The following is a 26,828-nucleotide window of genomic DNA, read 5'->3' on the forward strand; positions in this document are numbered from 1 at the left end:
GAGTCACACAGAGTCGGACACGACTGAAGCGACTCAGCAGCAGCAGCAGCAGCAGCAGCAGCAGCAGCATACATACAGTAACAGTCCATGGAGTCGCAAAGAGTTGGATGCAAGTGAGCACCCATGCACTGCACTACTATATATGAAATGAACAAAAAGGACCAACTGTATAGCACAGGGAACTATATTTCAAACTCTAATAATGACCTGTAATGAAAAAGAATATAGATAACTGAATCACTTTGCTGTACACCTGAAACATTGTAAATCAACTTATACTTCAATAAAAATAATAATTTTTTTAAAAAGGCTTCCCTCCTCCAAGTGATAGGAATCGGTTGTGGACCTATGCCTTGAGGATGGAGTGATCTCCCTCTCTGTGCCCCTTAGCACGTGCCACAGAGCTGAACATGAAATGAGGTCTCTAAGAATTCTTACTGAAAGGTACTAAAATTGGGGAATGAGCAGAGAGAACCCCAAGAGATACAATCTGGTTTGCCACAGAGTGATTTTTAATCTTCGTGATCTTTTTTCCTAAGGATCAGAACCCTTCTCTGCACATGAAATCTTACAATTCCAACAAACAAAACAGATAAAAAGGAATTTGCTCCAGTTGAGGCGGGAAGGAGAGAGGAGACCTAGACACCCCTTCCCAACCCTCAGCCCAGGTGCACAAATCCAGACTTCCTCCAAATGCAGTTTGGACCCCTTGGCTTTGCATCCCACTGGCTTTGCACCCCACTGGCTTTGCAGTCAGTCTAGCCTCTAGTCCAAATGAGGCCACAATTGAGAGTTGGGGGTTTCCAAAATGATGTTTTCCAGCTAAGAGGACACCAGTGTAGGTGAGCTAGGGAAAAAAGAACACTGGATGATCAAGCAAAGACATGAGTTCTAATCCTGACTGTCCCAACCATTGGCTGGCTTGTCTTGATGGAGTCACTTGGCCCATTCTGGACAATGAAGGCTGTGACCATGTGACCTCTGAAAGCCCTAGCAGAGCTGACATGCTTGTCCAAACCTGCTGACTCATGGTGACTGAGAGGGAAGGCCACATAATTCTCCTTGGGACCCAGGTCCAAGCTGGGGGCCTCTGCTGCCGACCCAGGAGAAGCCCTGCAGCGGGCGTTTATAGTCCTCTGCTGTTCCCCCTCCTCATCCTGCGCTGGGCCTCTGTGCTATCCCCACCATACTGAGCTGGGGGGGCTGTCCCCTGTGGTTTGTGTTCCCGTCTCTGCTCTCCCATGACCCTGGGCTCCAATTCCACAGAAGCATATTACTTGTCCTGGGGCCTCAGGCTGACTTGCCCTCCAGGGTCCCAGCCTTAATCCATATATCCTGAGAATTCTCTTCCAAAATCTACTGTCTCTTGCCTGACCGTACCTCACTTTTCCAGTACCACTGCAGCGATTCCTGAACTGCAGCTCGTGCATAGTTTTCTTATCACTAGTGAATGGCTGTGTTATCTACACAGCATAGAAAACCAAACACGCCACGAGAGAACAGGAATTTCTAAAGGATAATAGAATCTGATATCTTTTGCCCAATAACTGCAGTTTGGCACTGTAGGTTTTCGTGTGTGTAGAGGAAAGACAGCAACAGAGAGAGTCATAAAAATTAGTTTCAGTGAAATTCAGTGGAAAGATCATAGAATGAGAAGGAGGAAACATTGACTAGATATTTGGCACATCAATGAACTTTTTTTGATATAAGTTCATCTGCAAAATGAGAATTGTGGTGCATGTCTAACAGGTTTATCGTAAGGATCACATGAGATCATGTGTTGATTCAGCAAACATTTACTTTTATTTGAAGTGCATATCCAAAAAAGTATATAAAATCTGTGTACATCATTTAAAGAAGCAAAATAAGCAAATATGTTCTAGAACCCAGGTTAAGAAATAAGTGGTATATTAGAAGCCCTTGGTCTTTTCCTCCCTGATTACAAAATTCACCCCAAATCCCACCCTTTTTTTGGTCATAATTTTAGTTTTCATTTTCCCCCGAGACTGTCTTTTCCCCTCAGCTCTACTGAGATATAATTACTGTATAACTTGGGTTAAGTTTAAGGTGTACAATGTGATGATTCAATGTATGTATACATTGAGAAATACCTACCACAATAAGGTTAGTTAACACATCCTTCGCCTCGTGTAATTACCATTTTGTTGTTATGGTGAGAACTTTAAAGCTTTATTTTCTCTTTCAAGTATACAATACGGTATCATTAACTACAGTCACCATACTGTACATTATGTCCCCAGAACTAAAGGAAGTTTGTACCCTTTGACCGGCGTTTTCCCATCTCCCTCACCTCCGGTAACCACCACTCTGCTCTCTGTGTCTGAGTTCATTGTTTCCTGATTCCACATTAAGCAGACCATCTTCCTTTGTCTGACTTACTTCACTTAGCCTAATGCCCTCGAGGTCCACCCATGTTCTTGTAAATGTCAAGGTTTCCTTCTTTCTCATAGGTGAATAGTATTCCATTAATGTATATTAATCTGGAGGAGGAAATGGCAACCCATTCCAGTATTCTTGCCTGGAAAATTCCATGGACAGAGGAGCCTGATGGGCTACAGCCCATGGGATTGCAAAGAGTTGGACATGACTGAGCAACTGAGCCCAATGAGCAGCATATATTAATATATTGTTGAATCCGCCAGCCAATGCAGATGTGGGTTCGATCCCTATGTTGGGAAGATCCCCTGGAGAAAGAAAATGGCAATCCACTCCAGTATTCTTGCCTGGAAAATCCCACGGACAGAGGAGCCTGGCAGATTACCATCCATGGGGTCGCAAAGAGTCAGACACAACTTATTGACTAAATAACAACAATAATTGACACACGAATATATTTTACTAATATATCAATAATCAATATCAATAGATATATTACTTTTTCCATTCAACCATTGGTTTTCTCTGGTGGCTCAGACAGTAAAGCATCTGCCTACAATGTGGGAGACCCGGGTTTGATCCCTGGGTCAAGAAGATCCTCTAGAGAAGGAAATGGCAACCCACTCCAGTACTCTTGCCTGGAAAATCCCATGGATGGAGGAGCCTGGTAGGCTACAGTTCATGGGGTCGTGAAGATTTGGACACGACTGACCGACTTCACTTTACTTCTTCAACCACTGGTAGACTTTTAGGCTGTTTCCATGTCTTGGCTATTAGAATAAAGCTACAGTGGACTTGGGTTAGCAGATATCTCTTTGAGATAATGATTTCTTCTCCTTCAGAAGTATACCAGAAACTAATAAAACATTATAAATCCACTGTATTTCAATAAATTTTTAAAAAGTTGCATTGTGAGCTTTGACTGGTCTCTTCACCTCTCTGATCCTCAGAGATTTTTGTTGTTGTAAAACCAAAAGTTTGCTTGGCTGGAAATGCCAATCTGATCACATATTCTTTTGAAATATGTGCATGTTTGTTGTTACTTCTGAGGGCTTCCCTGGTTCTAAACTATATGCAGTTCTAGGTTTGTAACTTGTGGGGGCCAGCCTCCATGCTGTCATTGGGGTTGATTTGTGGTGGAAATGATGGTGTCTGACTTCTGAGTTTAGATAACGAAGACCTGTGGCTTCCCCTTTGTGCCCTCTTGGGTCACTCACATGAGGGGGAGTCAGCCACCATATCATGAACAGCAGATTTATGGAAAGGGGCATGTGGGGAGAAACTAAGGCCTCCTGCCAATAACTAGTACTGACTTGCCAGTGGTTGAGTGCGCCATCTTGGAACTAGACCCTCCAGCCTCAGTCAAGCCTTAGCATGATGAGTTGCATTTGCTGAGTGATTCCTCCATCCAAAACCACCCAGCTAAGCCCCTCTGAAATTCCTGGACTCTAGCAACTAATTGTGTGAAATAAATGTTAAACGTGAGGTTGCTCAGTTGTGTCCAACTCTTTGAGACCAATGGACTGTAGCCTACCACACTCCTCCGTACATGGGATTTTCCAGGCAAGAGTACTTGAGTGGGTTGCCATTTCCTTCTCTAGAGGTTCTTTCCGACCCAGGGATAGAACCTGGGTCTCCTTCATTGTAGGTAGAGGCTTTACCATCTGAGCCACAAAGGAAGTCAAGTGAAAGTTGATCCATTGTGTCTGACTCTTTGCAACCCCATGCACTGTACAGTCCAGTGGAACTCTCCAGGCCAGAATACTGGAGTGGGTAGCCTTTCCCTTCTCCAGGGGATCTATCTTCCCAACCCAGGGATCAAACCCAGGTCTCCCACATTGCAGGCAGATTCTTTACCAGCTGAGCCACAGGGAAGCTCAAGAATACTGGAGTGGGTAGCCTATCCCTTCTCCAGGGGATCTTCCCAATCCAGGAATCGAACCGGGGTCTCCTGCATTGCAGGCAGATTCTTTACCAATGGAGCTAGAAATAAATATTACAGTTTGTTGTTTAAAACACACACACACACACACACACACACACACAGAGTTGAATCTGAAGGCTTAGAAACTGTTCCAGGGCCCTCACGGCTAGGGGCTGTGTGTAGGGGGTAATAACTGATTTGGTTCCCAGACTCCTCCCTCACTTAAACCACAGCAGCTCTCCTCTTATCTAGTGCATATATTGAGGATAGACAGAGGGTTTATTTTAGAGAAAGGAGCCTACTGCCAAAAACAGGTTGGAAAACCCTGGGTTAGTTGATCTCCAATGCTCTGTGATTCCATCGGTACGGGAAAAAAAACAACTTCTTACAAACATGTGGGCAGCGTTTTCTTCAGGGCTCACTCTTCTTGCCAGGAAGCACAGTCCTTGAGGCTGGAAGTGGAAGTTCACACTGTGCTGCTCACAGATAAAGGTACCAGGAGTGGCTCTTTCTGTGCCTGAAGCTGGACTGAGTCCAGGCAGTGGAGAAAGAGCTGGTCGCACAGAGCAAACAGCCTCACTCTGGACACAGCTCCAACCCCTGGGGCACCATCCACAAACTGGGGAGGTGGGGTGCAGGGGGCTTGCTTCTGTTGCAAAATATAATTATAGTAATAATATTAACAACATCGTACTAACATTAATTAACATGCTAAAGCTGAAACTCCAACACTTTGGCCACCTGATTAGAAGAACTGACTCCTTGGAAAAGACCCTGATGCTGGGAAAGATTGAAGGCAGGAGGAGAAGGCGACAACAGAGGATGAGATGGTTGGATGGCATCACCGACTCAATGACATGAGTTTGAGCAACTCCAGGAGTTGGTGATGGACAGGGAAGCCTGGCATGCTGCAGTCCATGGGGTCACAAAAAGTTGGACATGACTGAGCGACTGAACTGAACAACATCAGCAACGATGACTAGCATGTATCAAGGGCTGTGTGCAAAGCCTGGGAGATAAGTTTCACATTCACAGTCTTAATCCTCCTGACTGCTAGGAGGGCAGCATTTGTAGACTGCAGGAATAGAGGTGAGTTGTGGATTAGGAAGGGCAGAGCTGCCGTGAAGACCCAGTCCATCCAAGACTTCCCTGGTGGTCCAGTGGTAAAGAATCTGCCTGCCAATGCAGGGGACACAGCCTCCATTCCTGGTCTGGGAAGATCCCACAAGTTGTGCGGGAACTAAGCCCATGTGCCACAACTCCTGAGCCTGCGCTCTAAGGCCTGCGAGCAGCAACTGGAGAATAGCCCCTGCTTGCCACAACTAGCGAAAACCCATGCACAGCAACGAAGACTCAATGCAACCAGAAATGATAAAATAATTTTTTTTAAAAAAGCCAACCTTATTTTAAAAATACAAAGACACTGTCTATATTTACAAAACTCTTTGCTACCTCTCATGTATTTTGGGTCACCAGTCAGAACTGAGCAGCCTCTCTGGCTTTAGACCTCTCTAGGTCTAAAATACACTGATTTCACACTAGGTTTTCACTGCTAGTTGTTATAAGCTCTTCACATGTTAACTCACTTGCACACACAGCTGCCATCACCAAGTGCCCACTCTGTGCCCAGGCACAGTTCTAGGCACTGTGGACAGGAGGGCGAGGGAAACCAACACTGCTGTTCCCACGGGCTTAGCTGGGAGTTGAGCTGGAGGACCTGAGAAGCCAAACTCTGGGGAGGAAAAGAAGAGAGGCCCCCCCTTGGGGATTCTGAGCCCCACGTCTTCCTTGCAGCACAGCTAGAAAATGCCGTCAAGGGTCAGAAAGACTAAACATGACCCAGAGCTGGACCCCAGGAGCAATGAACCCTCAGAGACAGCCTCTTGCCAAAGCCTTGCAGGGCTGAGCCCAACACTGACTCAGAAGCCCAACTTGCTTCTCCTGGAGAGGGAACCCCCAGGACTCTGCCAGACACTACACTGAAACAGCTCATTTGGGAATTGTGTCCACATGAAGGATGTTGTGTTGAGAAATGTGAAATCATAGACCTTCAACCATGCTGTCTGCATTCAACCTGCGCCACTATTGTTCAGGGCAGGTTTTCAGGCACATCTTAATCACCCATGTGATTCAAATTCTGTTCCATCTTTCAGCTGGTCTCATTATCTGAACAATTCTACTCTTTGCCTGTAACTTTGTTTTGGTCCAACTCCAAACCCATGAATATATTTCAGGGCCCCAACAGAGCTCCTCAAAGACCTGCACCATTGTTCTGTAACTGCCACTAACTTGGCCTCTGAAGTGTCACTGCATTTGGGATCAGGGGTTTACCTGCGTCCTGAGGCTGGGCTGCAACCTGCCCAGGGATTGGTGAGAGGAGGGAGGTGGGGCGAGAAGCAGCAACTCTGTCCATGGAGACCCTCTGGTGTCTATCAGCTTGGGCCTTATGCTACAAATACTCCTCTATTTTATCTTCAACATGCAGACCCAGCCCTTCATGAGAGGTTTTGATCACCCTCCTCACCCTCCACACCAGGCAAGTCAGAGTTCTTAGATACAATTGGAAAAGGAAAAGAAAGTGAAGTTGCTCACTCCTGTCCAACTCTTTGCGACCCCATGGACTGTAGCCTGCCAGGCTCCTGCACCCATGGAATTTTCCAGGCTAGAGTACTGGAATGGGTTGCCATTTCCTTCTCTTGGGGATCTTCCCAGCCCAGGGATCGAACCCAGGTCTCCCACATTGCAGGCACTCTTTACCATCTGAGCCACCAGGGAAACCAGATACAACTGGAGGTAGGTTAGAAAGCAGGGAGGGGGACCAGCAGAGGGAATTTTATCTGGTTTGTGCTCCTGGCTGGCTTCTAAATGGTCTTGTTTTGAATGTGTTTTTAAGCAGGGACCTAGAAGGCAGGCATCTGATTTTAAATCTCTTACTAGTGATGACCCCAAAGCTTTCCCAGAGAGCACTGAAGCCAGCCCTTGCTACCTGGAGAAACAGGGTTTGCGAACTAGTTCTCAGAGGACTTGCCACAACCGTTTATAAAATGATAGTCTGCTCTTGGTGGCTGGGAAGATCCCTTGGAGGGCATGTACACCCGCTTCAGTATTCTTGCCCAGAAAATTCCATAGACAGAGGAGCCTGGTGGGCTACAGTCCATGGGGTCACAAAGAGCTGGGCATGGCTGAGCGACACACACACTGTTCTTGGTGATTGGAGAGTGATGCAAGAGGTTTGCAGTTCAACTTGGGATAAGGTGGGACCTGCCTACCAAGCAGGGGGAACTGGACCACAGTGACGGGTAGGTTTCAGTGAGGGATCCAGGTGCAGGGCTGCCAGCTGGTGAGCTGGTGGGCACCCCCACCTGGATCCACCCCAGCCACTCAGGGGCTACACTGTTCTGCATCCCTGAGTGAGATCCAGCAACCCACGCTGCCCAACTAAATGCTATCCATCTGACACATGGATCACCTGCAAAGCAGCTTTCACCGAATGAATTAACAGAGCCAGGAGCAAAGCAAAGCAACTTGTCTTTATAAAACTTCAAGTCAACCCCTGTCAATCCGATCTCCTTCCTGGCCTTTGTCATTTTGATCAGTTACGCTAGTGTTAGTTGCTCAGTCGTGTCTGCCTCTTTGTGACCCCCTGGATTGCAGCACTCCAGGCTCCCTATCCTTCACTATCTCCTGCAGTTTGCTCAAATTCATGTCCATTGAGTCGATGATGCCATCCAACCATCTCATCCTCTGTCACCCCCTTCTCCTGCCTTAAATCTTTCCCAGCATCAGGGTCTTTTCCAATGGGTTGGCTCTCCTGAAAGCTTCCTTTCATTTCTATCACTGGAAGATATAGTGAGAAGGTAGCCATCTACCTGCCATAAAGAGGGCCCGCATAAGAACTCAACCACGCTGGCACCCTGATTTCTGACTTCAGACCTCTAAAACTGTGAGAAATACATTTCTGTTAAACCACCCAATCCCTGGTTTTTTATTATAGTGGCCCCAGCTACCAATTATTGCTGCTTTTCTTCCCTCTGCCCCAGACAATGAGCTTCATGAGAGCAGTCTCTCATGAATGGTGCTGTTTTGTAACCACAGGACTTTGGCCTTCACAAGTAGGAGAAAAAAACACGTAAATCTGTGAAATTATAAACGGGTTTGCGTCCTGGTTCGGTCCTAGAGCTTTGGCTCTCAGCTTGGCTGCACAAGGGTCACCCTGGGGTCCTGCAAACTCCTGATGTCCTGGCTACACCTGGAGCAATTAGATAAGTTTCCAGGGATAAGGACCAGCATGCTAGCATTCAAAGCCCCCTGGGTGTCTGATGTACAGTCAGATGTCCAGCCCCCTAAAGCCAGGTGGGTGTAGTACTGAGGTCCTAAGTGCTAAGACGCCAAGTCCTTCCTCTGTTGTGGAGCTGAGCTGTATGGTATCTGGGGAGGAGGGTCGAGGGGAATAGAAGGCAGCGTACTGTTTCAACAAACCAAAACAAAACAGACAGCATCAAACTCATAAGAGCACTTTTTATTTGAGGCAAAGAAAAGTCTAGCTGAAAGGATTACAGTTCCAAGCAATCAAAACCCCATTGTTAGAGGCACTATTTTGATTTTGTAAATTCAATTTAGAAAAGAGTATTTGGGTTGCATGTTCCCCAGTTCCCCAGACTAGAAGGGCAAAGGAAAACTGAAGAGACTTCTACTAATCTACTGATTCTGCTTTTTGGACCCGACACCAAGCTGGCCAAGCCCTCGCTGGTTTGTCTAGAAGTTGCTGACCCACCACTGAGGGACACGGGCCAAATTACGCTACACACAAGAAAAGTGAGGTGGGAGACGGCCGGTCACCCGGGCAAGGGCAGGCACCCGCAGCTTCAAAACTCCTCGTGAAAGGGGTAATCCCTGTGGGAGGCACAGCTGTTGGGAGGAAATAGGAACACATTAGCCTTTCCTGGATGAGACTGCTACTGTAACCAATTTCAAATAGACAGAAGTGATGTCTTGAGTATTGTACATTAATGCATATACATGGAATCTAGAAAAACGGTACTGATGAACCTGGTAGAGAATGGACTTGTGGGTACAGCGGAGGAAAGTGAGGGTGGAATGAACGGAGAAAGTAGCAATGACGTATATATACTGTCATGTGCAAAACAAACAGTGAGAAGTTGCTAAATAACACAGGGAGCCCAGTGCGGTGCTCTGTGATGACCTGGAGGGGTGGGGTTCGGGGAGGGCAGGGAGCCTCGAGGGAAGGGATATATATAGACACAAAATTATGACTGATTCTCATTGGCGTACAGCAGAAACCAACACAAAATTGTAAAACGATTTTCTACCCATTAAAAAAAAAAGCAGACTCACAGATACACAGAACACACACATGACCCAACAAGTACTTGGCACACATGGGGCAAGAGGCCACTGTCAGCTCCAGAAGCCTCCAGGGACCAGTGGGAGCGGAAATGAACAACTGAAGATTTGCTACAGGAAACACAGGGAGAGGGGACAGGCTGGACGTTGAGCTGGGGGTGGAAAGATACAGGAGCTGTTTGCCAAGGTTCACAGTCCTAGGGCCTGTGTTGGAGGTATATAGTGTTGGAAAGCCTGGCTGGGAAGAGTGTGAAAGGCCTCAGGGTGAACCCTGCTCGGGGCAGACAACTCTTTCCTAATCCATCACACATCAGTGGCCTGCAGCAGCTGCCCTACCATACGCTGTGTCAGCAGCTGGAAGGGGAAAGGAAGCTGAATGAATGACGAGCGGTTCTCAAAGGAGAACAAGGATGGAACTTGCTGACTGACTCACTTCTCTCGTCTCTCTCCTTTGCCCACTAGATCAAACAAGATTTTAATGTCTAAAGGGTCAGTGCCATTAACACATACAGTTGCTGTATGTACTCAGAGAGGGCCAGTGGTCAACTCTGCCTGTGGCCACAGCGTGGCAGCCACACACTCACAGGCGAGAATTGTTAATCAAGAAGCAAACCTGGGGACACCTGCCGGAGGAGTGGGGGAACCACCAGGGGTGCCAGCTAGGGGCTGGAGAGAGAGCAAGGGCTGGAGAGACAGCTAGCACCTGGGCCGGCCCGAGGGAACGCTCAAACTCCGCGTTGGAAAGTAACTATCAGAGGGGACAGACAAGAACGGTGAGGTCAGACAATACAAACAGTGACAGAGCAGGTTCTCAGTCTCCGTGTAAAATGGGGAGAGTCTTCTTCAAAGCAGGAAATGTGTTTTAAACTTTCCTGAGTTAATGTAGTGGTACGAAAAGGAAAAAAAAAGATAGAACTAAACCCTACTTTCCTTTTCATCTCCTTCCAAACTACAAATCAGAGGGAACACAAGGAACCAGCTCACATCTACTGGAGGGGTCTAGGTGGCTCCACTGTCAGAGCTGGGGTGCTGGTGGGCCCCGAGCACACAGTCTTCCGACCAAAACCCTCTCATGAGTCCTTATGGATAAAGAGTCATGGGGAAATTCTTCCAGGAAGGTGGGGCAGGAGCCATCTGGAATCATCTGGTTTCATATGAGCCACTCAATTTTGAAAAGTAAAAGTACAATATACTTAGATGGGTGGGACAGGGTAGGAAGGAGGGGATATATATAGACATAGCTGATTTACTTCCTTGTACAGCAGAAACTAATGTAATATTATGAAGCAACTATACGCCAGCTTTAAAAAAAAAAAAAATGAAGCTGTTTGGCCCCAGGTTACTGTAGGTTAGGCCAACAGTGCACAGGGCAAGGAGAGACTAGGGCAAGGAGAGACTAGGGCAAGGCGCCGGGCATTTCCCTGGAGCGGAGTGCGGCTCAGCTGACATGCTGTAAATGCTCCTTGCTGCACACGGAGGAGAAGCCCAGGTAACGTGAACAAGCCAGAGCTGCTGCATGAGCAGGACCTGGGTGGTAAGGCCTCCAGCAGTTATTCTTTCATCTGCATCCCTCCAGGGGCTCTCCCGAGACTCACCTCACCAAGGCACAGGCCCTCCAGTTCCTGTTGTAGCTGAGCAAGGTGTTCATATCCTCCTTGTCCAGTTCAAAGTCAAAGACCTGAAAAGAAAACAAAACAGACCACAACTCCTATAAAACTCTGTAAACAGCTACCCAACACAGGTAAGGGCTCCCCTGGTGACTGACTCAGTGGCAAAGAATCTGCCTGCTCATGCAGGAGACTCAGTTCGATCCCCAGGTTTGAAAGATCCCCTGGAGAAGGAAATGGCAACCCACTCCAGTATTCTTGTCTGGAGAATCCCACAGACAGAGGAGCCTGGAGGGCTACAGTCCATGGGGTCGCAAAACAGTCGGACATGACTTAGCAACTAAACAACAAAATCCAACACAGAATATGAAAGCATATGATCAGCTCCAGGCAGGACCACTGGTGAGATGTTGCCTGCTATGAGGAGGGGCAGGAAGGTAGACTAAACTCAGAGAAAGTTTATTACATGGCCACTCAGAACATACATGTTTTGTCTGGGTATGATATGAACAATGAAAACAGACCTTTCCCTTCCACATCCTACAGGCAAAATGATACTTCTTTTTCTATTTCAGTTCAGTTGCTCAGTCATGTCTGACTCTGCGACCCCATGAAATGCAGCATGCCAGGCCTCCCTGTCCATCACTAACTTCTGGAGTCTACTCAAACCCATTTCCATCAAGTCGGTGATGCCATCCAGCCATCTCATCCTCTGTCGTCCCCTTCCCTCCCAGCATCAGTCTTTTCCAATGAGTCAGCTCTTCGCATGAGATGGCCTAAGTGTTGGAGTTTCAACTTTAGCATCAGGACTGATCTCCTTTAGGATGGACTGGTTGGACCTCCCTGCAGTCCAAGGGACTCCCAGTTTACTTCAAAACCTCTGCCCAGGGAATTCCCTGGCAGGCCAGTGGTTAAGACTCTGTGCTTCCACTGCAGGGGGCGAGGGTTTGATCCCTAGTCAGGAAGCTAAGATCCCACATGCCATGTGGCCTGGAAGCTTAAAAACGAGGGAGGGGGACGTACGTACACCTATGGCTAATGTGTGGCAGAGACCAACACAATATTGTAAAGCAAGTATCCTCCAATTGGTCTTTCCCAATGGCTCAGATGGTAAAGTATCTGCTTGCAGTGTGGGAGACCAAGGATCGATCCCTGGGTCGGGAAGATCCCCTGGAGAAGGGCGTGGCTACCCACTCCAGTATTCTTGCCTGGAAAATCCTATGGACAGAGGAATGTAGGAGGCTACTGTTGATTGGGTTGCAAAGGGTTGGACATGGCTGAGCAACTAACACATCCTCCAATTAAAAGTAAATAGGTTTGAAAAATAACAAAAGTGGGTCTTTAAAAAAATTTTTAAATGAAAATGTTTCTTTTCCAATGCTTTGAGAAAATAAAAGAGGAAACAAAAAAATCCATCTCTAGCAGGATATGTGTTTCTCATGCTAACTATTTTACCACTTTATCTATCTCCCCAACCCTGCCCAGGCCCCAGGCAGCCAGCAGCTTGTGTTACAGCCTCAGCCCCTGACCAGTGGAACAGGCGTGATCAGTCGCTCTCCCTAGAAACAGAGCCACAGGAACCAGGGCTTGGGTGATGACCGAGAGCTGCTCGCCTTGGGGAGAGCAGAGTCTCAGGGGCACTGGGACCCTCCTGGTGAGCTCGTCTCCTGGCCTGGCCCCTGATACTGGTGCGGGAGGTAGGCAGGTGGGCAGGAGGGGCTGCAGGGTCAGAAGGCCTCCTCAGCTCTGGCAGGTGCCCAGAGAACCACGCAGGTCACCTCACTGGAGCCCTGCAAGGTCTCTACAGGCCACGGAGCTGTCAGCACAGCAGTGTTTCCTGAGTGCTTACACAGTACCAGGTACTGTGTGCATCTTATTTCATCTTCAAGATAACCCTTGAAATAGGTACAAATTTTACAGACGGGGAAACTGAGCTGTGATGCAAATCTGGGCAGCATCACTCAAGAGCATTTCTCGGGCAAATGACAAGTCCTGAGAAATCCCAGCACAGGTGTCTGCATGTACAACGAGGCCCAGGCCTCACCCTGGCACAGCACTTGCCACCCACGAGGAACCAGCGTCCTGCGTCTACAGTGGGCTCCCTGTCCTAGAGGAGATGGCGGGGGGCCCACACATGACCATCCAGAGGCTTGGTAAAAAGCTGGCCCCTCCTCCACCAAGGGGACCCTGGGCCAACCAGCCAGGACTTACCTGGAAGTTCTCAGCAATGCGTTCAGGCGTCACCGACTTGGGGATCACGATCAGGTTCCTCTGCATGGGGAATCGGATCAGCACCTGTGCAAAGAGATGCCGAGTGTGTACGTCCATCAGGAGCTCTGCACTTTCCACTCGCCCAATCTGACCCCCAGCCCAGCTCACACCCAAAGAGAGAAACCCCAGAACTTCGCAGTGAGGAGACCAGCTCAGGGGTGATGCCTCACGCGCCATAAGGAGGAAGGGAGGTGCTTAGGTTCCAACCCCCAAGCCCAGCGCTCAGCCTCCATGTCTCTCTGTATGTTACTCCCTGTCTAGGAGCTCCCGCTAGCCATTGGGAGCACACAGCTGAGCCCTTCTGCAAGCAGAGATGGGCTTTCCTGAACAGGGGGCGAGTGTGGACCCTCATGGTAGCCTTCAGAGGTAGCAGGGCAGGTCCGATCATCTCCAGCCCCACATGGTCTTCTAAGGGTCCTCAGTGCCCTTTCTACCATGCTTCAGGACCCAAGCCATACATCTGGGGAGGGCTGATGGGGCTTGCTCCTCCAGGCTAAAGGGAACCACCACAAATGCAGGAAGTTCTGTGAACAGTCACGAGAGCCTGGAAACGGCCATACCTGGGCTGTGGTTTTATTGTGCTTGTCTGCAATCGCTTTGATCCCGGGGTCCTCTAGTATGGAAGGGTCCTCGGGCTTGGCCCTAGAGATAGACAACAAGACGGTCTGCATGAGTGACCACCGTCACCACTGCTCAAGGCAGCCGTGACCCTAATCCTAAGGCCCACCGACCTCAGAGGGCAGCCCGCCAATTTCCTCCTGACTCAGAGCTCAGTTACAAACTCACAACCCTTTGGAAAAAAAGGAGGCATCCTGCTACTAAAAATGCCAACCAGGAAACCCAACAGGAGGCTCCCAGGAGGTCTGCTGATCACCTCGGAAGCACTCTCCTTGATGCTGGATTTTCCTTTATCAGCCATTATCTCTGCCAACAGATAAGAGAACACGATCCCATGGAGACTCACCAGGGCCTGTCGGGAGAGCCGAGGGGACTATAGGCAGTCACCACAATGCCCTTGGAGTTGCAGTACTGGATTAACTTCTCCTGAGTGAGGTATGGGTGGCACTCGATCTGCGGATACACAGGAGGGTTGATGCTGCCCCTGTGGGCACGGGCCACACCGGAAGTCTTCCTTGGCTAAGACCCCTCCCTCCAGACAGAAAGTTATGGGCAACCCGCGTCCCATCTCCTGGATGGGCGGTGACAACTCTTGCTTCCCAGCTAGTGTTCTTGACATTAAGGATCCTAGTCTTGTTACCATGGCCATGGGCCTTGAGGGTTTTTTCTGGCTTTGGCCATTTCATTTATCAGCTGTGACAGGTCTGAGGATGTCGATGTCTGCAAACAGCTCGTCTCAAGACTCTGAGTCATCACAAGCCAGGCTCAAAACCCTTTCTCTCCTGCAGGTTTCACTCTCAGATGTGGCACTGTCTTTTCTGAGCCATCAGGACTCTGCCAGCAACCAGAGATCCACCTCCCAGGTGATGTGGATAACAAGGAACTGCTAGCATCAGAGTGTCACAGAACAGTCTCCCATGCACACCAGCTCCCCTGCTGACATTACCTGGTTAACCGCCGGCTTGTATTTTAAGCCAGGTTTGTTTAAGATCTTCTCCACTTGGAGATGGTTGAAGTTGGAGACTCCAATAGCTTTCACCAGCCCTTCGTCCACCAGCTCTTCCATGGCCTAGAAACCAGAGGGTCTGCTTGCTGCTGACATGTGCCCAGCAGGACAAGGACCAGAAGCACCTTTTGTACCAGCCAGCTTAACAGGTCACGCCCTTATTATTCAGTGCCAGCAAGTCAGATCTTTGGAAAGACAAGAGGCATCAAGACAAAAGCCAGGATGGCTTTAATGAGGCAGGAAGAGCCCCAACAGTGGCAGAGTGACAATCACGGCAAAAGAAATGGTAGAGCAGACCATTCACGCCTGGTCCCTTACAAGGAGGCCGCGGAGCCAGCATGAAAGGGGGGCCAAGCCAGGGGCTGCCTTACCGTCCAGGTATCCACGAAATCTTTCTCACTGGGAATCACGTTGCCATCCTCATCCAACGGGAAGAAGTCTTTCCCAGGCTGCAGTAACAATCAAAACCAATCACAGACCTGCAGAGATCTGCTGGGGCAGACGCATTGTGGAAAGCAAAGTTCTAAAACAATTACTCTGAATTGCAACAGATGTCTGTTTTCAGAGGATATTCAAGGGCAAATTCGTATCATTGGGAAAAAGAAGTAGCAGACAGCTCCTGAAGCCTCCAGACGACTTTTCTATCAGATGGGTGTGCACTGACCGTTGTGTGGAGATGGACAATTCTTGGTCAGTGAGATGAAGCCTGCCGTGGACGGGGGTGTGTGGGTAGCGGGGGACCCAGGGCCCACGTTCTGGCTGGACCCAAGCCTACAAAAGCACCACCTCGCCGAGCCTAAACAAAGGATGCAAGTCAGGCCCAGATCCACCACAGTGCAATAAAATAAGAGCTTCAGGGTAAAACCCACCTGCTTTCACACTGGTTGATGAAGCAGAAAACTGAGCCTGTGGCTAGAATGGAGGTTAAGGATGGAATAACTCGAGAGTTCTTTTATGTCAAGAAGTAGGTTGCTGAGGTTCATCAAGTTTCCGCAGGATGTCATGTGTACAGAATACTGGAAAACGCGTGCATTACGTGCAGGGTGCATGTGTGTGTATACATATGTGTGTGTACGTGTGCATCTGTGTGTGCATGTGTGCATGCCTGTGTGTATGTGAAGGTGCCTGAAGTGGTGGGGAGCGGTGGGAGCTGATGACGCCGCCTAATGGGCAGGAGTGTCATCTCAGCTGTGTTCACTGTCGCAAAGGTTGAAGTTACCCAATTACCAAATAACAAAGAGTGGTGCTCCTCCAACTCTGAAACGTGCACGTGAGCCACCTCTGTTTGGGTCAGAGGGCTGGGCGGGGCCCGAGGCGGACTTCAAACAAGCTCCAAGGCGAGGCCACTGCTGCTGGTCCAGGGACTGCACCTCGAGTGCAGCGGCAGGGACACACAGAGGGTCCACCCGCTTGTGACCTGCTAACAGCAGAGGGTGATGCCGCTGGCCACCCCTGAGCCCCTACCTTGAAGCCTGTGGGCCAGTGGATGAGGTAGAGGTCCAGGTAGTCCAGCTTCAGGTCGCTGAGCGTCTTCTGGCAGGCACCTTTCACCAAGTCCTTGTCGTGATACGTGCACCACAGCTGAAGCCAGGGAGGGAACATGTCTTAGCCCACAGGCTGGGAGCCAGATGGCTCAGGGACAGGGGACTCGCTTTCCGCACCCCAAAACCCACTGACTTCACCATGATGCTGTCAACGGTGGGGACAGAGATTCCATTGCACACGTGAATTCTAACTTCCCAAAGGAAGGGAGGATAATCAGGTCAAGGAACCCTTTCAGGAGGACCAAACTGAAGGCACAAAATGGAATGCAGGTTGGCAAGCCAGCCCCAGGCCCTGAACATAGTTCCCACCAGGCTGGTCTTCATGGGGCCAGCCCCACCCTCCTACCCAGTATCTCCTGGGTACCACCAAGAGAGCTCAGTCTGCAGAGGGGAACCAAGTCCTATCCTCAGAGATAACCCTCTGGAAAGGGGGTGCTAACCCATAGCCTTGGCCTCATCAGCAAGGGGCTCCAGCCAACGGGTCCCAGTGGAGTGACCATCCAACAGACAGGCGAGCCCTGGAGCTCACGTGGCCTTGGGTGTGGCCCTGAGTGAACACATTTGCCCAGGAAGAACCGCCTGCTGGGTGATAACCCTAGCCATGTTCGGAGACCCCAGATTGTGGTCTTGGCCCCTAAATGGATGCTGCCCTGGATAAACATGGACGAGAACCCTCCCTCAGGCTCCCCTGCAGGGGCGGGGTACCTTGCTAACGATGAAGAGGTCCTCACGCTTCACCACCTTCTCCTGCAGCTTTGCCTGGAGGGCCAAACCCACCTCGCTCTCATTCTGGTACACGTGGGCACAGTCAATGTGACGGTACCCAAGGTCAATCGCCACCTTCACAGCCTCCGTCACTTTGCCTGGAGGGGACTGAAAGAAACAGGAAATGGAAGACACGGAGACAAGACCAAAAGTGAAACAAAACACAATCTGCACACAAGCCAGGAGGAAGGGAACCCAGGCTCCTCAGCAGCTCTTGTTCCAGGCCACCCGAGGTGAGATGCCACAGTGCTTCACTTTAGGAAAATCTGACCACCCTTTACTAGCAGCACAGATCACCTTAACTAGATGGGCCAAAGCCCCTCACTTCCTTGTTTGTTCAGCATCTGTTGATTTACAAATCACTGTATAAACAATTCACTGTGGTGTTGGAGAAGACTCTTGAGAGTCCCTTGGACTGCAAGGAGATCCAACTAGTCCATCCTAAAGGAAATCAGTCCTGAATGTTCATTGGAAGGACTGATGCTAAAGCTGATGCTCCAATACTCTGGCCACCTGATGCGAAGAACTGACTCACTGGAAAAGATTCTGATGCTGGTAAAGATTGAAGGCGGGAGGAGAAGGGGACGACAGAGGACGAGATGGTTGGATGGCATCACCAACTTGATGGACATGAGTTTAAGCAAGCTCTGGGAGTTGGTGATGGACAGGAAAAGCCTGGTGTGCTGCAGTCCATGGAGTCGCAAAGAGTTGGACATGACTGAGTGACTGAAGTGAACTGTATAAACAAAAGCCCCCACTATCTCAATCTGTGAGGTTCCTAAGACAATGAGGGATACCACTGCTTTCAAACAACTCAAAATACTTCAAAACCACTGTTAAATATTCATTCCAATTACCGTTTGGTTCTCGAGTTTCGTCAGTGAATGCCTATGACTTATTTTCTCCTTTTACAAGTGGATTCTGGTATTGGTCATCACTTGTTTTTATGCAGTTTGGGGAGTATCAAAGTCAAAAACGACTGCTGCAGGTTCAAAGGCCTGTGCCCAAATCTCGCTGTGTAGGAATCTGCTTTAAGAGGTGGAAGCGGGAGGTGGCCGCTCAGGGGCACTTAGCGGACAGAAAGGAGTTGACGGGGGGGAAATGGGATTCATGGAAGACCACCACGTGGTTTGTGGTCAGAGCTGCATAAAGACTGGACGCTGCCCCTGCTTGGACCATGTGTGCATCTGGGTGAGCAGGAAGGCACAGAACCACCCCGCCATCCAGCACCCAGCCTGACTGCGCACCCCATCTGTACAACACTCCTGTTTGGACCAGAGAGGTGGAAAACACACACATGTGCATCGGACTGTTGGGTGAATAGGGCGCATTCCTCCAGAGAGCTGGGGTAGAAAAGAATGAGCAGGGAAACTCCCCTGGGGCCATGAGCAGCTGCAGACATCTGCTGTTTTGATATCAGCTGTTGCGAAGAGAGGAAGGCGGAGGAACGCAGGACCGAGCTGTGAGCTTGCCCAGCTCTCTCGCCACCACGGGGGGAGCAGGGTGGGCAGACGGGCGATGCTGACCTCAGGTGTGACATCAGACATCTTCAGATGACCTGGCCATCACCTAGGTCCCCAAAGGACCCAAGCTGTACCTGCAGTCTTCCCCACCCTTCACGGTGAGAACCTCAGCATAGCCAGAAATGCCACAGTGTCCCTGGGGCCCCCTGCCGCAGGGTACACCCCTTCCCAGGAAAGCGAGCCAGGTGGAATACGGAGGCCCAGGAAGGGGAGTCCAGCATGCCATCAACTTTCTTCAGGCTTGAAGGTACCCTGGCTGGACCTCCTCTGTGGGGCCCTGTACTGTGCTGGCCTAGCAGCTCACCGGCCCCAACCCTGAGCAGAGGGCAGGCACCTTTCCGAGGTCTGGCCACACATCGCATCTGCCACAGCGACTGGTACAGGGCCCGAGATGTAATCCCAGGCAGGCCCACAAGATTCCACATTTGGACTTCAGCTGGCACTCTCAGGACATGGTTTCATTCTGGCGACTCTGCACGGGGAGCACGTGTGCCAGGAGGTGCTAGACGGAAGTGGGCTTTGAGGGGCAGATGAAGAGTGGAGGAGAGACAGCTCCTGGTCACATGCTTCACAGCCCTGGATCTGGTACTCCTGACATGCTCTAAGTCGGTGACTCCACACCCCCAACACATTTTCTTTCCTGCTTAAGATTAAATTGGTTATTTGGTTCCTTCGGACCAAAACAGTGCCGAGTAGGATAATCAAGGCTGCTGAACAACTGACCCAAAACTGGGGGGAAAAAAAGTTATGATGCTTGTATAGAGGAGCCAAGGACAGAAACGACCTACAAGAGGTTACCAAGAAGCTGTGGCTCCCTGACCCTTGCCTGGACAGAGAAGATTGATTAGTTGGGAAGCACATGCTGAGAAGCTGAGTCCAGACTGCTTTCAAAGGACAATGAGGAGCAGAAGCAAGGACTGTTGGGCATTTACAATTAAATACGTACAAGCTGCGGCAATCCATAAGAGGACTCCAGCAAACGGATACTACATGCTGGCTTCCCCTTTCCAGAGACACCTTTGCAGTAATGGGAGGGAAGGCTGTCTGGGGCCACCAGCCCTGTGTGCAGTAGGGACAACGGCCCTCACCGGGGCTGGGTGGGCCAGGGCCAGCTCAGGGACAGTTATGCTGTTACTAGAAGACTTGTGCCAGAGCAGGTCCTGTCATAAATGGAACCTGACTCACGTGGTGTGCAGCGCACAATGGCTTGGAGAGAAAATAACAACAGCTCCCACTTATTATGGATCAGTCTTCACTAGTTTTAAGTGTATCATTGAACTGCATCTCCACCACAACCCTGGTTATCCGTGATCTCTGGATTAGGGAATGAAGGTGCGGAGTTTAGGAAACTGGCCCCGTGATTGAGCAGTGAGAAAGAGATGTCGGGGTTTGAACCCTAGCACCAGGACCTGAGGGCTAGCCTTGGCTCAGAGGTCTGTCCTTGGAGGAAGGGAGACACTGGTCAGGGAGAGGACAAGTCACCTGGGCTTGGAAAACCATCCTCTGGGATGAAAATGTACTGGAATCCACAAACTACATTCAGTAGTAATTACCCAGAACCCTCCCCCGAAGGAGACTAAACTAACTTTCCTCATCACTAATGAAGCAGCCACTTTAAGATCTGGTAGGGAAAAAAAAGGCTCATACAAATCATATAGGCGAAATCATGTTTGAAACGCACTTCTGCCACTAATCTGCCCTGTGACTTGGGCACATCTGCCCATCCTCTTAGGGCTTAGAGCTCTGAGCTTGAGCAGCAACTGGACAACGTTCTAGCTGATGGTACCAAGTGACGTCGCTGACACGTCTCTACCCCTGAGACCACCCCCCGCCCCGCCCCCCCGCCGTCAGTTCCACAAACTGGGCCTATTTCCTTTTCACGTAACACTCCAGGCCAGGCAGTCCCAACTTGAATAATTACTATCTCTCTCTCCTCTTAAAACCCAATCACTGGAGCTCGTCCTGCTAGTTACCTTAATATCCCTCCCTCTATTCCCTCTGCAAGTCAGAAGCAAGCAAACAAACAAACAACAAAAATACTACAGCTCCAAACTTGGAGAAGGGAATGGCAGTCCATTCCAGTATTCTTGCCTGGAGAATTCCGTGGACAAAGGAACCTGGCAGGCTACGAAGTCCATGGGGTCGCAAAGAGTCAGACACAACTTAGCAACACACAGCTCCAAACAACAAAGGTTATAAAACAGAGTCATTGGTTAAAAAACAATGAAACAAAACAGTACCTCAGGGACTGAATCCTTTGTAGTTTTAACATGCAGATGTCTGGAAAGAGAGGACTATGTTCTGACTTTTTAAAAATATTTTCTTCAGTTAACAGGTATCACTTTTGTAATGAAGGGGGATAGGAATAAAGGAAACTTCACTTTGAGGGGAAAAAAACCTGGGTGAGAAGTTTAACAGTGTGCCAATGATAAACTTGGAGCAAAAATAGGTAACCATAACTTTTTATGTAAACTTTGATAAAGAAACAGGGCGTCAACCTCTAAGGCCTTGAAAAGTAACACTTCTGAGAAAAGTTGTCACTGAAAAGCATTGTTTAACCTCTTCTTGTTAAACCAGCTTCACTTCAGAGAAGTTCAACCTACATTTAAAAAAAAAACTAACCTTACTTTTTAATTATCAGTTTTGTTTAAAATACTAGTGATGTCATGATATAATTTTCTGCCTCTCATTGTATATAAAGCATTTCAACTACACATATGCTAAACAGACATTTGTGACCTAATTTCTCAAAATGTATTCCAACTTCCAGTTAATTTATTTAGAATCTTCTGGAAGAGAAACTCGCAAATTTTTTCTGTTAAATGGCCAGGCAGGAAATATTTTAGGCCTTGTGGGCCAAACAGTCTCATCATACCTGCTCAACTATGCTGCTGCAAAAGCAATATGTAAAGGAGTGAGATGTGTTCTAATAAAACTTTGCTTATAAAAATGGGCTGCGGTTTACTAACCTTTGGGGGTTGCTGGAAAAGCACACAAAGAAACGGGCATTCGGCAACAGTCCTAGTCTTGTTTGCCTATTTACAAATAACATCCTCATTTGCAGTTCAGCACATTAATAACCAAAAGGTGAGACTTCCTTGAGATTCAGTGGTTAAGACTCTGCCCTTCCAATAAAGGGGCACTGGTTCAATCCCTGGTCAGGGAACTAAGATCCCACATATCATGTGATACAGCCCCAAAGCAGACAAATAGAAACCCTCCCAAAACAAAACAGAACAAAACAAAGGTATCCTGATATTGAACGTAAAGATATTCTGGAGACTGAAAGGGTTTATATCCTGCTCCTGTTTGTTTAATGGACAATAAGGTCCAGGGAAACCTGAGCAAGCTGGGCCAGCTTGCCTGCCCTGTGCTTACACATGATGCCCATATCCAGCGATTTTGTACCAAGAAGTCTTCAAGTCTGCCACACTCATAAGACTCCAATAGAATAAGCATCTGGGAGAATCCAGAGAATGACAAAGTCTTTCACCTCAACAGAGGTGTTTTTATTGCTTGATGCAGATAAGCCAACCTCATTCGGCTCATGTTCAATTACGCCCAAATCTACAGTTTAATAATGTAAACCACAATTTCATGTGATAAAGAGCAGACTGCTGAAGAAGTATCTTTTTCGTTGCCTTATCACATGAACACAGTCCATTTGGGCTATTTTTTTTTTTTTCTTTTTACACCAAAGCTAACAAGCAGGTCTGGCCACAAACACAAACCAACAAGAAAACTGAGATTAACTTTCTCTCATTCAGTGTGAATCCAGCTGTCCTAAATTACACCACTGTCTCCACTTGGTTGTAATGGGGGTGGCCCAGGGCTGGCCCTGCACAGGCAGGACTTATTTAAGTATCCTTGCTCTTGAACAGCTGCAGGTGGAGACCTACAGGGAGATGAAGCAGGTGAACAGAAAGACAAGCTACTGGTTTAGCTCTGACTCTTCTAGCCTGGGATCCCAGGCCATCAAGAGCTTGGCCTGAGTTCTTTCTCAGCATTTTCTCCTAAAGGAAGTGTTAATCAACCTCAAAGAGGCAAAAACTGGTTTGTTGAGGGCAAAACCAGAAACACTTAGCTTATAAAATGTTCTGTGGCCTGTCAAAGGGTCACAGGACACACACAGATGTACCGTCTATCTGTGATGTTGAATTTTCATTGCGTGGGGAACACTTAGGGGGAAATGTCTCAAAGGCTCGTGGGTGTGGGCAGAAGACGATGGAAAAGCAGCGGAGAAAACTGTCCTCCACTTCTAGGCTTGGGGTATGTAGGTGAGTTACAATGGCCATTTATACATCAACAAGCTTCCAGCTAGTTCCACACATTTATCAGCAACAGGACACTGGTCAGCATCAGAAGTAATCTGTTTTAGCCGCTTCCTGGGAATACAATGCCCGTGGCTTATTTACTGTCCACTGGGGAAGGCAAGCCTGCCAAGGGGAAACGGCCTCTAAGCCACATGGGCTTGGAGGCAGAGGTGTTCTCCCAGTGGACTGAAAGCTTCACCTCCAAGGAGAGGAAGGGGAGTCTGAGGACCTTCAAAGTAACTGACTGGAGACTCCCAGAGCCCTGCCAAGGGTCCAAAGGATACAACACAGCCACCATGATACGGAAGATCCATGGGAACCAGGAACTGCCCCCACTCCCAGGGCCTCCCCCAGTTCTCACAAAGATAAGCAAATGGTATTTGGGTCACCCCATTTTTGTCCAGCATCTGTGAAAATATATATTTTGCACATACAGGGGAAAGGTATCAAACACTATTCATATACTGCTCCTTATAAAGAAAGAATTCTCCTCCAAGCCCATACTTAAACCATTTATCTCCCTGTCACCTCCCCTACCATGCCTCTATATGGTTCCAAACAACTTCAACTCCTCACCCACTCCCTCAAATCTGAAATTATCTTACTTCTTCATATTAATTCAACATGTTGTCCTTAGAATACCTACCATTTACCAGGCTCTGTGAGCAATTCTGTAAATAGTTTGTGACCCTAGTCAGACGCTACCCTTACACTCAACGAACTTACTGGAGTGAATGATCTAAACGTACCGATTTATAGAGCTATCTTAACTAAATTTACATTAGGGTAGGTTTTAAGAGCTCAAGCAAATGATAAAGCCCTAGTTTTAAATCAACTTTTACTCCTTATTTACCCCCAGAGTACTGATTTTGAAACAATGGACCTAAGGTCCCAGTTTTTGAAACAACAAACTTATAAGGCTCAGCGAGGTGGTGGTTTTGTTCCAGTGACACGTCTGTCTGTGTGCTGCCTCAGAAATTGTAATTTGCCACTGCCAAGAAAGTGTCTGTTCACATCCATTCCAAGAGAATAACCTGCGACAGACCGAATTTTACTTGGTACAATGGTCATAATTCAATTACACCCTTAGAGCCACCACTGGACTTTTGGAAGGAAACACAAGGCACATATAACTCTGATTCCTTTGTCCAAGAAATACTTTTCCTGGGAGGCAACTCCACGACAGTGAACGTTTACAAGATTTCAGCTGCGGATTTTAGGATAGAGATAAATACCATCTTCTGTCTCCTTCAGACCATTTCAAGGTGCCCTTAATCTCTACAGTCTTTTCTTTCCTTGTCAGTGTGCAAATGGCTAATGCCCAGTCCTATATTTAAAATTCCTGGAACACCTGAGTCATAGCCATGGAATGGAATGTACAAAATACCCCAAGCTAACTTACAAGCGGTTTAAATTTTGGGGGTTTTGCTTCGGCGCCCGTAACATCATTCGGCGCCCCCCAACTGTCAGATACTCAAGACTACCATTTTTACTCCTAACCTTTTCCTGGGGACGCTGTGAAGAGGTTCCAGCGGTGCCGAGGTTTCAGGAGGCAGTTTTAACTACTGATGCCAGCCCGCAGTTTTGCATGGGCGGGAACCTCCCCTCACCATCCGCACCCCCGCAGATTCCTTCGTCCAGCACAGGACACTCCGAGGGGCACGCCGGCCTCTGGGAGTTCAGCGACCAGGGCGTTTGGAGACAGTGTAAATAGAAAGGTCCTGGGCACACTCGTGCAGCCTAATTCAATTACCTGCAGACTCCAGGCTTACCTTGGGATGCTTATTCCTGAGGGAGCAAAGCCGGAAACGGTTAAGGATCAACTATTTCGAAGAAAGACAAACGGCGCGGGCGCCCGCAGGTGAGGTTAGGCAGGAAGGCCGGCGCCCCACGCCTCTCGCCTCTTTTTGCTCCATCTCCGGGAACGCCCCTCCCCGACCTTCATCCACCGAGCCACAGCGACGGACGTGGGAAAATTTCCCTTCGATCTGCGCCCCCTAGTTGCCTTTCCAGCTGAGATCGGATTCCAGCGGATCGCATGCACCAGGAGTTATGGGGTCGGCCACCCGCGAGCCGTTCTCAAACACCCCTTTCCCACCCCACCCTAAGTCCCCCGGCCCGAGACCGAGGCGAGCGCCCCGCCCGCCTCAGCGCCCAGGCTCCCGAACCTCAGGCCCAGATCCTGCCGGGACCGGACCTGCCGGAGCGTGGCTCCCTCGAGGCCTGGCGTCCGCCGCGGGGGCCGCTGCTCAGGGTCACTCTCGGTCCCTTACCCCCAGGCCGCGCTGAGCACTTAAGCGAGCCCCGGAGCACGCTCGCCAGGGTACCTACCTTCCAGGTGCCCAGCCCCAAGATGGGCATCTTGGCACCGGTGTAGAGCACGATGTGGTTGGCCATGACTGCTTGAGCTCCGCTGATCAGGATCAGAGAACCGTGCAGAGGAGGCTCAGCGCGGTTCTTTAAATAGCGGATGAGGCAGGGCGAAGGGGCGGGTATAATGGGAGTCTCGCTCGGCAAGCGCAGCTTCTGATTGGCCGCCCCGACAATCAGGATGCCGCACGTCTGTTAGCCCGGGGGGCTCTGCGAGGAAGCGCCTCCTGCTAGGTCCTAGCGGCTCCGAATTCCTTTTGAGCGGGCGGTTTACCCACGCCCCCACGCCCCGCAGCGAGCTCCGCCAGTAGCTGTGGCGCGTGGAAACGCGAATGTTTTAGCAAAAGTAACAGAATTCCCATAAATAATAGCCTGGGAAGGAGTTTTGGTTTCTCTCTTTTTTTTTTTTTGAGGGCACAGAAGGATAAGTTTATTGTTCAAGCCCAGTAGCATGGTTTTTTGGGAATTTGACCAAAGCCAGGACTTTGATTTGTAGGAACACACTGATGAGATGGTTGGCTGGCATCACCGACTCAATGGACATGAGTTTGAGTAAACTCCAGGAGTTGGCGATGGACAGGGAGGCCTGGCCTGCTGCAGTCCATGGGTCGCCAAGAGTCAGACATGACTGAGCGACTGAACTAAACTGACTACTACAGCTGGAGTTTAGCGCCCTTTGCTTTTAGTAAGGTGCACGCCAGAGAAATGGTTGGCAATCTTGTTGCAAAACATCAGCTTGAGATTTAGGTTTGTCTAGCCTGTAGAAGGAGGTGGCAACCCACTCCAGTGTTCTTGCCTGGAGAATCCCAGGGACGGGAGAGCCTGGTGGGCTGCCGTCTATGGGGTCACACAGAGTAGGACACGACTGAAGTGACTTAGCAGCAGCAGCAACCTGTATGTAGCCTCCTAGGGCTGTCTTCACACTCTGCCATAGATGTAAGCTGTTTGTACACACTGAATGTGATTCAGCAACCCTTTCTCCTAAAGCCAGCCTCTCTTGAGGATAGGAATCCCTGATGAGCTTAATCCAAAACACGCAGAGGACACTGAGTCTTTAGAAAGTAAGGCTCTTTGGAAGCAGCACATTTCATACACAGTAACTTAGCAAAGCTTTCTAGATGAATAA

The 26,828-nt window shown here is 49.1% G+C and overlaps 1 protein-coding gene across 2 annotated transcripts; it reads right to left on the reverse strand.

Moving 5' to 3' along the window:
- Positions 1 to 8,819: 8,819 nt before the first annotated feature.
- AKR1B1 (aldo-keto reductase family 1 member B) lies at positions 8,820 to 25,957 on the reverse strand. 2 transcript variants are annotated; one of them, XM_069588403.1, is made up of 10 exons: positions 25,664 to 25,957; positions 17,437 to 17,604; positions 16,652 to 16,768; positions 15,559 to 15,636; positions 15,128 to 15,250; positions 14,528 to 14,634; positions 14,124 to 14,205; positions 13,504 to 13,587; positions 11,281 to 11,363; positions 8,820 to 9,229 (listed from the first exon to the last, which is right to left on the reverse strand). In XM_069588403.1, the coding sequence occupies exons 1-10, from the start codon at positions 25,727 to 25,729 to the stop codon at positions 9,187 to 9,189; spliced, it is 951 nt and encodes a 316-aa protein (XP_069444504.1). In that variant the 5' UTR covers positions 25,730 to 25,957; the 3' UTR covers positions 8,820 to 9,186. The 2 variants fall into 2 exon arrangements, with proteins under 2 accessions (XP_069444504.1, XP_069444505.1); XM_069588404.1 differs by lacking the exon at positions 25,664 to 25,957 and adding an exon at positions 25,105 to 25,496.
- Positions 25,958 to 26,828: the final 871 nt, after the last annotated feature.

This window comes from Ovis canadensis, chromosome 4, assembly GCF_042477335.2.
Source record: "Ovis canadensis isolate MfBH-ARS-UI-01 breed Bighorn chromosome 4, ARS-UI_OviCan_v2, whole genome shotgun sequence".
In the NCBI taxonomy this organism is placed as follows: domain Eukaryota; kingdom Metazoa; phylum Chordata; class Mammalia; order Artiodactyla; family Bovidae; genus Ovis; species Ovis canadensis.